Source organism: Vanacampus margaritifer, chromosome 9 (assembly GCF_051991255.1).
Source record: "Vanacampus margaritifer isolate UIUO_Vmar chromosome 9, RoL_Vmar_1.0, whole genome shotgun sequence".
In the NCBI taxonomy this organism is placed as follows: Eukaryota; Metazoa; Chordata; class Actinopteri; order Syngnathiformes; family Syngnathidae; genus Vanacampus; species Vanacampus margaritifer.
Genome location: NC_135440.1, coordinates 3,134,162 through 3,147,767, shown reverse-complemented (window position 1 = coordinate 3,147,767; position 13,606 = coordinate 3,134,162). Strand labels below are relative to the sequence as shown.

Sequence of the window (13,606 nt, the reverse complement as noted above, 5' to 3'; positions counted from 1 at the left end):
CCATGGCCTCCCTGGTACTAGGCATTGCTTTAACTACTGAGCTACAGTAACTAGCCTGTTTAAAGTCTTGAAACACTGCGTAATTATATTGAATGGTAAATGGACTGCATTTATATAGTGCTTTAACTACACCATATGGTGCCCAAAGCGCTTTACAATTATGCCTTACATTCACCCATTCATACACACGCACACACACACTCATACACCAGTGGTTGACTGCTGCCATGCAAGGCGCTGCCAGGTCCACTGGGAGCAAATCGGGGCTCAGTGTCTTGCTCAAGGACACTTCGACATGGTCACCAGGGGCGAGGATCGAACCTACAACTTTACGGATGGGAGATGACCACTCAACCACTCAGACAAGCCACCCCATTGAAGTGTAGTGAATGAAGTGTAGTAATAATCAGCTGTTGCCAAAGATGAATGCAGATTGTATGGATTTAATCCACATGTATGTGTTTTGTGCATTTCGTTACATGAGATTTAGTATATATGCATATCATGCAGTGTCTTGTGTAAATGAAGTTTGCAATGTACAGCCTAAGCCCTTAGTTACTGGACAATGCACTTTACCAACTGTGCCCACAAACATAGACCAGGATATGATTCACAAAAAAAAATAAATAAAATATATATATATATATATATATATATATATATATATATATATATATATATATATACAGTATATATATATATTTTTTAATTTATTTATTTATTTTTTATTTATTTATTTTTTTACAGAAAAACACGGTAGTCAAATAACAGCAGAAAGCACTGGTGTACACAACCAGGATTGAAAACCAAACCAAACTAAGACCGCTTGCAAAAGGCAAGGGAAAAAAAAAACAAAAACTATATACACAAAAAAGTAAAACAGAAAGAGACGCAGACTGAAAATACATGTGTAGGAACTATGAGAATGAGAACAAACACAAGAGCTATGAATAACTAAACTATGGAGGCAAGACAATGTGTGGCACAATCACAGTGAGCAAAAATAATCTTCTGGCACTGGTAGTCTGTGGCTCTTAAAGCTCTTGATTTCCAAACGTGCCACAGGTGCAGCGCTGGAGAACCCCCAAACCCGCACGCACGCACGCACACACACACACACACACACACACACACACACACACACACACACACACACACACATACACACACACACAGAAAAAAAACACACAGATCTGAGATCAAAACCTGTTAATAATGATGAGTGGTATATATGTATGGGATTGGTTATGTTGACTTCTGTCCCATTGAACATGAATGGGAGATATTGGGTATTTAACGTTAACTTGTGCGAAAACTAAGTGGAATGAGGAAAAATACGAGCCTGGGAGGCATGAATGTTTTGAACATATTAAAATTAGAACCATTTAAATCAGATGTTGTATGTGTGAGTGTGTGTGTGTGTGTGTGTGGGGGGGGGGGGAGGGGGGGGGGGGTTGCTCTGAGGTGGATCAAACCAATTTCAATCAAATAGGGGGTACTGTATTTTTGTTGTTTAAATATTTTTTTTAAACTCCATGGTTTATATATATATTATTGCTATAAGTTTCTATCTTGTTAAAAACACGCAATAAAATATATCTATATACATACTCTAAAATTTTGGGGGTGCTATTGTTCACTTTGAAGCACCCCCAAAAATGTTCTAAATACGCGTCTGGTTATTGCAACATGTTGGAATGTATAAGAACTTTTACATTTTTGCAAATGATGCCCATCAACAATTAAATTATGGTTATCATAGGGTCCCTAATAGGCCTGCATAACATCTGGGGAAAGGCAGATTAGTGCTGTATCTTTTGCTGTATCTAATACTATAACTTATTTTAACAAATGACTGTGTGTGCGTGTTACTTTCATCTAGTGAAAAGCTCAGGAGAGCTAAAGTCCAGAGGGGTAAAATTATTACCAGGAAAGGACAACACAAACAAACTGTCTTTGAGTAAGTTGTTTATTTTTTCTTATTCATCTGTTTTCATTAGTTGGGATTTTCATTCATGTAGGGGCTTGTGTTGTGTTTGTTTCCTTCTTGTCTGAGTTTGGCTGTATCATGTGGTAATGGGGTTAATATACATTACAATATTTTGCAGAAGTTGTAGTCGCTCCTTATTTTTGCGGTGACACAGTCACCCTGCCACCACTGGGGGCGTTCCATTTGTTAACTTCATGTAATCTGGCCACTCAGATGATTTGTGTATATATACACAGTATGTCACAGGCTCACACAGAAGTAAATGTATTCTAATTGATTACATAGTTATAATCATACATTGTGAACACAGTAACCTTAAACATTACAGTGAGTGAATTATTTTAATGACTGTATCTTCTGGCATTCTCTATTGCACAGAGACCCAAATAAGGAACACAATAATAGTGTTTTCAACTAAAGGATAACAAAGAAACAAAAAGGGAGGGTGGCTTTTGTGGTATGGCCTTGTTGTGTAGTATGGCACAGCTTTGTTTGCACCTAATTATTGACAATGATCAAGACAGTTTATTTTAAATAATAGAGATCTGGACGTTGATGTCACACGTCCCAAAATGGGCATTAGCACAGCCATTTGAAAATGTGTCTGCCACCTTGAGTAAATTGCAAACGTCACACTTTAACAACGAGAAGAGGCACACAAAAAAAAAAGATCAATCATCCTCCAGGCTACCAAAAGAGGAACCAATGGTCCAATTGTAACTGCTAACTTCAATGGCATTTTGACCACAAATGAAGGGGAAATAAATCCGGATTGTACAAACTTGTAAAGCCTTTGTATGATCAGATTTGAAAGCACTCACTGGCAAGAGAGGAGGTAATTCCACGTAGCAGCGTCTTCTGACACTTCATTGGCAATCCAACATGTCCACCTTTGCATGTTTATCATGTCCTTTTCATCAAAGTGACTGTCAATGCTCTTGGGCGGAAAGTTGACACATAAATGCTAGTTTTAGCCCTCCTAAAAATATGCTAAGTTGCTAATGTAGCTAAATAACGCTGCAAGACTTGCATGAAACTACTAACTTTGATGGATTTTTGACCACACATAAAAGAGAAATAAATCCAGATTGTACAAACTTGTATAGCCTTTGTATGATCAGATTTGAAAACACTCACCGGCAAGAGAGGAAGTAATTCCACGTAGCAGTGTCACTGAGTTAAAAAAAGAAAGCACTCCTGACACTTCATCGGCAATCCAATATGTCCACCTCGCGCATGTATATCATGTCCTTTTCATCAAAGAGACTGTCAATGCCCTTGAGTGGAAAGTTGACGTATAAACGCTAGTTTTAGCCCTCCTAGTCATTATAGTGCATTAACGCTGCACCGCTACTTTCCTGCCGCATGGAGGCGTGTTCAGAGAAATAGTCACATGACGTCTGGATGTCTATTATTTTTTGTTTGTTTTTCAAAGCTTTGGCCACCAATATAAAAGTAGTCTTTCAGTTGCTAATTTGTCTATTGATTTTTTGTTTTTATTCTTAGTTTTATTGAGCCTTTGTATATTAAAGTCAGAAGGGTTGCATGTGCCCTTGGTGTGCTAATCTGAAGTGTACATTCACAACCTCGCTGCCAAATAGATGACCTTTGAAAATGTAACCCTGAAAGATGGCGCCAATTTTTCTAAAGCCAGATTGTTTTGCCTTAGTGAAGTGCAAAGTGTGTCAATTTAAATGTCTTATTTTTCTTTGTTGCTCAGTGAATGAAGGAGGAGTCAAGCAGCTGTCTAATTACTGCCCTGACCCAGGAGAGCCAGAAAATGGCAAACATCTTGGCTCAGATTTCAGGTAACATGGTGCCCCTGCAGTTCAAGTTAAGGAGTCGTTTCAGACTGTGATAAATTATTCTCTCATTTTTAAAATTGTGATTACAAGGTTGTACTATACAAAATAAACTTCAAAACTCAGAGCAAGGCCCATGCTCATTAACTGTTACTAAAACTCCCGAGAAAACTCCTGAGAATTTTTTGGGTAAATGACTATCACGACTTGACATGTTAATCATTTTGTGAAGAATAGCAACACATTTTTCACTACAATTACAAACCAGTTCTGAAACATTGAAAATACGATATGACCTCAGCAGAGTTGTTTTTTATTCTGTTGAGCCAACATTCAAAACTGCATATTCTACAGTGGTCTGAAGAGGAAAATAAACATCCAGGCTGTTACGTGCTCAAGATAAAACAAAGCTGTATCTATGTGCTTCTGTTAATCCTCACACCTTAATGGCTATAATACCATCTTGGTCTGAACTTTAGGGATGGATGGATGGAACTGAAAATAATCTCCACTTGCGGATGATGTGAAATTGGCTACTGTGAATGGGCACTTGGAGATATGTCCGTGTGACAATCCCCACCGATCAAATCCACCAAAATCACATTTCACCACTCAGACCTGGTATCGAGTCTAAAATCTAGTGTACTTTTTGTCATCAAATTGCCAGATGTTCCAGGACGTTCTATAGAATACGTTGAAACGCCTATCGCAGGGTAGCACATTCTACCAAAATTACAGACATTAAACTGGACTTGAAAAATAAAGATATGCCAGTTTTTTGTCATGAAATGTGAGTGGATGAGGGATGGTGGACCCAAATAGAGGAATCAAGTGCAAAGCCTGGTACTTTAATTAACCATAGAGAGAAAGGTGAGCAGACAACCATGACTTGATGGGACGGGACTGGACTGGTCGCTATGACTTGACAGGACATGACTAGACTGGTCACCATGACGGGACGGGACTAGACTGGTTGCCATGACGGGACGGGACGTGAGTAGACTGGTCGCCATGACTGGACGGGACATAAATAGACTGGTCACCATCACAGACTGGTCACCATGACAGGGCATTATTTGAGTAGACTGGTCGCCATGACTGAAACAAGCGTGGGGCTATGACGAGGGCGACTTGGCTTTGAAGAGGACAACTTGACTGTGATGATTGCTACTTGGCTGTGACAATGGCTACTTGGCTTTTACAATGGTTACTTACTTGGCTGTAGCATTGGCTACTTGGATGTGACAAAGATTACTTGGCTGTGGCGAGGACTTGACACACAAACTTCCACACATAACATAGACAATGCACCCACACCAAACTCAACAGACTAAGGTCCCGTCCATATGAAAGCCAGTTTCAGTGTATCCTCACAAGTTTCTTACCGTTTAGGCCGTTCGTCCACACGATGGTGCGGTTTCGGAGCTTGAAACCGATCACTTTTGAAACTCCAGAGTGGAAAGATTTCAAAACGCGCCCTGTACGCGTCCGTCTGGACACCGTATGCAGGATACTCCTCCAGTGATGACGTAATAGTCGCAGCTCGATGACGACGCATTGTCGCAAATTGATGACGTATGCACCAATTCTCGTCAACAACAATGGCGGATAGCCGTGTCCTAGTCGTTTTGCGCAGCCTCCTTAGCTTGCTTATGCTTTTGCTTCTTAAGTCCCACGTTCAACAAGCGGTGTTGTACTTAAATCGTCCGCCATTGTCACTTCTCATGTGTCCGTCTTTTTCATGTTGTTTTAATACATGCAAAGCCATGTTTGTTCTGTAGATTGCAATAAAGTTAGAAAATAAAGTGTTCGTCTTCTTCTCTGATTCTTCTTCTACGCTTTCCGTTAACTCCCTGTGGCTGCGCTACAGCGCCACTTCAGACTTAGCATATACATTACAATTGTTAAGCGTCCTCAGCGTCTTATTTTGGACAGACACAAGTCTTGAAATGCTTCTGTGTGTACGAGATTTGTTTTGAGGAACGAAACCGGCTTTGCTTCCATCTGGACGGGGCCTAAATACACCAACACTAATGAGACACACCTGGGGAAAGACAAGTGGCTGAGGGGAGACACGAACAGGTGGACAGGGTTCAGACATAACGAGACAAGGGAAGAAACCAGAAACACATGACAAAAACAGCAACCACCGACAAAAACACCAAGAACACCCATAACAAACAAAAACCCAACCCACACAGAACAGAAACATGTCAGTTTTAGATCAACCACAGTCTCCTTTCTGTCACCAAATTGTTAGGTGCGCCAGGGACGCCGTAGTACCATCTGCCGGAATGCCCAGCGAGGCGCAACGTGGTCCCTAACACGGGAAATTAGACTTGCGCTGGTACGGATGTGAAGATGCAGCCTTTGTTTTTACGCCTAGCGCATGGGTAGTCGACGAAAATAGGGCCCATAATGACTGATGTTCACTTGTAATCATTGACATGAAATAATGAATTTGACATTTCATCAGGAGTCACTTTTTGAGAAATGTATTGTTCTTTTAAGGCGTTAATGATGTTTCTCTTCTCAGCATCGGAGCAACTGTTCAATTTATCTGCGATGAAGACCATGTGCTGCAGGGTTCCAAAACGATTACCTGCCAGCGCGTGGCTGAAGTCTTTGCAGCTTGGAGCGACCACAGGCCCGTTTGCAAGGGTGTGAGGCATTTCAAGAACACATACAACACTTTGATTGAGGCACTGCCTCTGGATATAGACTCAAAAAGGGAAGTACATTCATTTTAAATATGAACAAAAAACTAACTTTAACTTAATTTTCAAATTTAAATGTCCTGTGTGTTTTTGTTCCACAATACCTGGAGCAACTTTCAGAATTTGATTAATAGTTATGTTGGTAATAGACCCACTTTGTGCTCACTAAATTACTTTCCTGTCACTTTACTACATAAGAGTTATTACCTTACCTTATGCACATTTTTTCATCTTTTTGGGGGGAGGGAAATGCAACATTTCTAGGCTCACTCTTGATTTTCTATTTTACCTCTTATTCCGTTGCAGTGAAAACTTGTGGGTCTAATCTACTGGGACCTTCGGGAACATTTACATCTCCTAACTTTCCTATCCAATATGAGAGTAACTCCCAATGCGTGTGGATCATCACTGCCAGTGATCCAAACAAGGTAGTAGCAAGAGAGGATATCTGTTCACCATTTTTATTTTTACTGTGGAGACATCTTTAAATACGCAATGCTTTTTTAATTGCATCTAATGAAACCACAGCAATGCAGCTGCAAATAACAGGCCTTTTCATCTAAAATAGGAGGCTCTCCATAAAGTAGAAACAAAATAACCGTGTACTAGTGTACGGCGCAACGGATCATCGTTGATCCGGGGTCGGTTTGGATCAGGCCCCACGTTTTGGATCGCCCACGATCCGCGGATTGGTTGGTGGGGTAAAAAACAACAACAGTGCGCATTCAGTGGACACCATTCAGATATGTCTAGGAAGCTGAAATGTACGCAATGTTACACGCCGCCCAAGGCTAACTTCAAAATAAAGTTTACCAAATAATACATTGACGGCAATGCAAAATTGAAAATGGCCTTAGTAGACGTGGCGTGATGGCTAGCTTGACTTCCCTTTTAGACGTTTAGGCTTTCTTTAACGTAATTTTGATCGACATTGTAGTTGCGACCAACATCAACACAACGCTCTCCCGAACTCTTATTCACATTAAAAAACAAAAACAACATTCAACTCAAACTGTCAAACATTGCTGTTTAGATTTTAGGAATACAACTTAAAACTATTAATACTGTGTTATTTTACACATGGAACATGTATAAAATAAGAATGTTTCTGCCTCATATTGCACTTAAAGTTTTGTTCCTAAATCCTAAAGGGCTACTTTAGACATTTTGAATGTATTGTTTTTATTATTTAATGGGAAAAAGTGTTTTACAAGGTAGACAAAGTTTTATTTATCTTATTTTTCTGATCCGAAAAACGATCCGATCCGTGACTCAATTCCGTGATCCGATCCGAAACGTGACTTTTGTGATCCGTTGCACCACTACTGTGTACACTTAGAAATTGTAATTGTTCAATTCAATTGCATAGCAGTTATTGTACTTAGGCAGCACGTTTGCATACTGTACAGTATCTTTACATACTGATTATAACTAAAATAAATAATAATTAAATAAACAATAACAGTTCCAAGTATAATGGCACATTAGCATTTGACCTTCATTTATGATTGAACCTCTCACCTTTTCTTTCCTTTTATCACCATCACTCTTTAAATATTCCTTCACTGGATGGATTTGTATGCATGCATCTGTTTTCCAAGGGTGTCCCAAGGTTGTAAAAGGTTACAATGAATATGTTTATGTTTTGCCTTTCATCACAACTGTCAATTATTGTACATAGCTAGAGTGCATTGTATTGGAGTTGGAGTACAATTTTTGCCCATAGCTATTGGCAGTTTAGCAATTCTGCTCAGTCGTCAGGGGTAACACAAATTGAGAGAAATAATGATTGAATGAGACCCGCTTGTCCCCAAAGTGAATAGGCCAAAGCTGTTTTCCTAATGGTCATTACTGTTCTCCTACATCAGATCAGATCAGGCTCACAATTGGTATTCTGTCCAGTTTGCTATGCACACATGGATGTCAGCTCACTTTGTGATTGTTTATTAGCAGAAAAGGGCTAATGCACATTCATAACTCGCTAGGACTGGCAAGCACGGTAGCAGTGTGCCACCATGCATCCCATGAGGAAAACAAGCCATTGACTTGGCAGAAGAAAGTTGATCCATTATTGTTATTATGGTAATTATGCTTATGCCCGCATTGTGTTATGAATGGATACTGTGCAGAATTTTTCCTTCCCATGGCTGAAGAGTGGACTGATAAGAATGATCAAGTGGCCATCACATGTCTGTCATCAACGGATGTGATAAATATTTTATTACAACATCCTTCCATCACAAATCAATGCATTAACGTTGAACTGAGATAATGAAGCTTTTATATGAAATTGTACTGAGAGGCTTCTGCAGTGGAGCACATGTACATTTGGGTAATGGAAAAATTATATCTGTGACAGCTGGGGACAAAAAAAGTTAATTATGAATTTCAGTGGGCAAAATAATTATGTTGGACCTAAATTTTCTTGCCTTCAATAAGTATGTCATTTGTGCTAATAAATAATTTGAAGAGATATGACTGTCAGCTTCTGTTGAGATTTGTTGTCATTGTTTGCAGCGCTGTGTGTGATTGCACGTTTGTGTGTTTGTGTGTGTGCATGCGTGTGTTCAACATTGGCATGCACTGTTTGTTAAAGGCTTATGCGATTAGCACTCAAAGATTTGATGTGATTTGACTGTCGGGGTATTGCTGTTGTTATTTTAAGTATTTTTAAGTATTAAGAGGCAAGCCTGACTTCATGTACTGCAAAGAAACCAGCAGATGGTTTTGGTTTCAAAGTATTGGGAAGCGCATGTTCTTACTTTTATTAGCTTTTTCTTATCAAGCCTCTCTTAGGCACAAAAAAAGCTGTTTCTCCTTGTAGATGCACTCATTCTGAAGGCAATATACGGAAACAACATGCTCTCTGGAATGAATTAATATAACTTAGAGGGTTGGTCGTCAGTAAAACATGTAAATAATTTAGAGTGCACTGCTTGCATGATTAGTTATAAAAAATATTGTGTTCCCCTAATTTCTGGGGTATACTATCATGTGTTTTATGCCCCATTGCGTATTATGAGTTCCATTGGTGGTTATGTTTGCTCACTTCAAATTGACCAGTTTATTGCATCTTCCTCTCAATTCTTCCCTATGGGTGGCAACAGTAGCCGATTTGAGATTGGAGCTGAGCATCGTAAAGGTTTGAATCTCGTCGCAGATCAGTAATTGGAACTGGTTATTGGTGAAATGCAAGTTTGATGTTGTTTTCAAGGCACATAAGTTCCGACAGCTTAGGCGTTGCAATACCTTTGAGTTACATACTGACACTTGGCTGTACGTGTGAGGCAAAATTAATCTCAGAAAATTTGAAATACATAATTTAGTACTGTACACTGATTTGAACCCTTTCATGCAAATTATGATAATTTACATCAGGGTTTTTTTTTCTAATGGTTTTTTTACTCTTAAGGCATAAAAAAAAAAATCACCTTCATTATTATTAATATTTTTTAAACATACCGGGTACATTTTTCAAGGAGTTCATGTCCACTAGGGTGGATAACGTACATTTGAGCAACTGATGAATTATGTTTTTTAGGAAAATAATAAATAACAAAAAAACAAAAACATGTAAACACTATCGAAAATGTCTGTTTGATTTTTAACATTGTGTTCACATATTTAAAAACTGCTACATGTATTGCAAAAACATGTACTTAAAGAAAAATAAACTTTTTTTGTGAAGTAAAGATTTTTTTTATTCTCCATTCATCATCGCTGCCGCTGTGATCATCTCCACTTAAGTCAGATGGTATATGGTCAACTATCCTGTAGGTTTTGCTAGCATGTTCTGCACCACCTGGTCACTACAAAACACAAGGACCAAGATCCTTACTCTCATATGAGGACTAATAGCCATACAATATTGCTATAATAAAAATTAAATGTTGATTTAAAGCAAAAAAATTCTGCAGATGAAGTATTTTCAAAACCAACAAAGTTGCAACAACACTAAGTTGTAGTCACAATACAGCTAATGATGTTCAAAGTCCAATTTAATGGACTCATGATCAATCGCCATGTCCTCAAATTACAAAATCAATACTTGGATGTTTTAACAATTATATTACTCCTTAATTGTTGCTTCATGTCCCAATATATATATTTTTTATCATCATGGAATAGAAGGAATAGACACTTATTCCTTTCTTGCTCGTCACATCTGAACTTCTGTCGGCCATCTTGTTGTCGGTCTTTTTTTTTGGGCACTTACAAAAGTTGACCACTGGATGGCAGTGTATGCCAGGACTATACTAGTGTCCACTGGAGTGGCTAATGGCCAACTGTGGCAAAAAAAAAAAAAAAAAAAAAAAAAATATATATATATATATATATATATATATATATGTAGGAGAAAACAATGTGTTAATAGCTGTCCACTGTAGTAACCAATATAAATGAAAAGGTTGAACAAATATAACGTTTGAGAAACATATCCAGCAATTGATGCAGCTCATGCATCACACCATTGATAATGGGTAAAATCATTGAAGATATTGGTCAGTCTCGGAAGAGAAGGGTTTAAGTACAGTATGTTCCTGTGTTTTTATGGTTAATAAACAGTAAAGTTGTCCTCTCTTTAGGTTATTCAGATCAACTTTGAAGAATTTGACTTGGAGATTGGGTATGATTCGCTCACGATTGGTGATGGAGGAGAAGTAGGGGATTCTAAAACAATAATACAAGTGTAAGTAGTGGTCAAAGAAATTCAGCAGATTTATGTAATCATTTGTGCTATGGTGTCTTTGGTATAACAAATGCTATTTTATAACTGGCTTGACTCTTATTTAAATGCATTTTTAAATGTTTTGTTTACACACTGATTTATGAACGACGTTACATATCAGATTACACCATACTTCCTCATTGCATTTTGCATCACAAGATTGTGAAATATGTAAGTCTCAGTCATTGTTTGTGTGTTTTAATACCTGTTTTGTTTCTGTAGACTAACTGGGAGCTTTGTCCCAGATCTGATTGTGAGCATGTCCCATCAGATGTGGCTTCATCTGCAATCTGATGAAAGTGTGGGCTCAATTGGCTTCAAGATCAACTATAAAGGTACAAAGAGTTTAGTGTTGACGCCGCTATCTGTATGCATGGCTGTGATCAATGGCTGCCTCCCATAAGCAGTCAGTCACTACTGTTCGTCACTCTGTTAGGCTGTCCGTCTCCCACTCCCCTTCCCTGGATTTACTGATTATGTTAATAGGAGATATTGAACATACATCCAGCTTCTGTACTTGGTTTTACTCGATCCGCTATTTTTCATCTCTCCTATTTCCATTCCTGCTTCACCCACAGAAATTGACAAAGAGAGTTGTGGTGATCCTGGTACACCACTCTATGGCTACCAAGAGGGAAATGGCTTTTTAAATGGAGATGTTCTGCGATTTGAGTGCCAGTTTGGATTTGAGCTCATTGGGGAGAGGATGATAACCTGCCAGAACAACAATCAGTGGTCTGCAAATATTCCCATCTGCATATGTGAGTTTTATGCGCATTTCATTTCATATGGACAAATGAAGCAATTACTTATGTGCTTGGAAAGTTCACAATGACATTAAACTATTGGAGGATTAATTACAATCCAGTAAATGGCAATGCAGTGCTTTGTATGTAAACAGTAATACATTGAATGTCAAAGGGCTAAGGAATGCTACAGGAAATTGCTGCCTTGTTAAGCTGGGAGAAAAATAAGGCCAGTGTACACTATGCATCTGCTCCGGAGATAGGACACATGCGATGTAGTTCTCAAAGACCATCCAAATCTCTACTGTGTGTTTCACTCTACCTAACCAAATTCACTTATTCTGTAGTCTAAATTTTAGTCCTGTTTTTCTCTTGTAGTTAACTGTGTCCCTTGGGACACTGCACGGTTCCTGCACACACATGTTTTCCTACTAAATTTTTGCAAACCAAGCCTGATGTTTCTCCAATGCTTTGAGACCCATGGGACCAGTACTTTCTCTCCCAGCTAGTCATAACACTCATGCAATGTCCTGTTCTGATCTTGTTCTGGGAGAATGGACAGAGTTATCTTGTTGCTGTTAAAACAAATTGCCCCGCCTGGGATATGTTTTTTTTTTATGAGTTATTAATCTATGTGTTGCCTTTCTCATTCAGTTCCCTGTTTTTCCAACTTCACGGCTCCCATGGGGACTGTGCTGTCTCCTGACTATCCAGAAGGCTATGGGAACAACCTCAATTGTGTATGGTTGATAATCTCAGAACCTGGCTCCAGAATCCACCTGGCATTTAATGACTTTGACCTTGAACCACCCTACGACTTCCTCACCATCAAAGATGGCGACCAATCAGGAGCTACCATTTTGGGTCGTTTCTCTGGGGCAGAAGTTCCCTCCCACCTGACATCCAACAGTAACATTCTACAGCTAGAGTTTCAAGCTGATCACTCCATGTCAGGGCGAGGGTTCAACATCACATATAGCAGTGAGTGCCCATTTGCACAGTCCATTCAAAACAGCTGTCATCAACCCATAACCATCTTTTATTACTTCCAACTGGGCCAATTTTTAAATTATTAATTTAAATAAAAATGTTAAAAGCAAACTAAGTCCTTGCAACATTGGCTCTGTTATGTTCATGTTTATCATACTATAGGAGGTTATGGTGTTCAATAGCATATGTATTTGTTCATGATGTCTGGGAAAGTACAACATTTTAGGTAAAATAATAATTTTATTAGTGCTGCCAATGTTGAAGTGTTAACGGTAGGATTATGCGGCGAACGAGTAGCCCAATGGCTGTTTGTGGTTTTCTCAATAGTGCACATGCTTAACCATTCCCCTCCCTCCTCCCTGCTTTTTACGCAAGAAACATAGCGTCAATAAAAAAAAAACGTTGATGTCATTATACAACTTTACATGTTTAACAAGCTTCATAAAGTATAGTTCTTACTCAAAAAGTAAACTAAAGTTATCTGTCCAGTAGAACCTTAGCGACCAAAGCATCCGTCTTCAGACGTCTCTGCTGCTTTAGCGCACGCCATCACTGAAAAGATGTGACCAAAATGACTTTTGTTTGGCTTCACTCTTTTAGTCCTTGTCTCCTCCATTCAGCAACCTCAAAAA

At 38.8% G+C, this 13,606-nt stretch overlaps 1 protein-coding gene across 2 annotated transcripts in view; it reads left to right on the top strand.

Moving 5' to 3' along the window:
* The window catches only part of LOC144057714 (CUB and sushi domain-containing protein 3-like), a 566,138-nt gene that overhangs the window by 207,274 nt on the left and 345,258 nt on the right, over positions 1-13,606 (top strand). For both annotated transcript variants that reach the window (XM_077575584.1, XM_077575583.1), the window contains exons 7-14: positions 1,883-1,960; positions 3,711-3,798; positions 6,329-6,453; positions 6,816-6,937; positions 11,096-11,199; positions 11,461-11,573; positions 11,817-11,999; positions 12,639-12,965. In XM_077575584.1, coding sequence (XP_077431710.1) covers positions 1,883-1,960; positions 3,711-3,798; positions 6,329-6,453; positions 6,816-6,937; positions 11,096-11,199; positions 11,461-11,573; positions 11,817-11,999; positions 12,639-12,965 — 1,140 coding nt within the window. The remainder of the gene's footprint in view (positions 1-1,882; positions 1,961-3,710; positions 3,799-6,328; positions 6,454-6,815; positions 6,938-11,095; positions 11,200-11,460; positions 11,574-11,816; positions 12,000-12,638; positions 12,966-13,606) is intronic.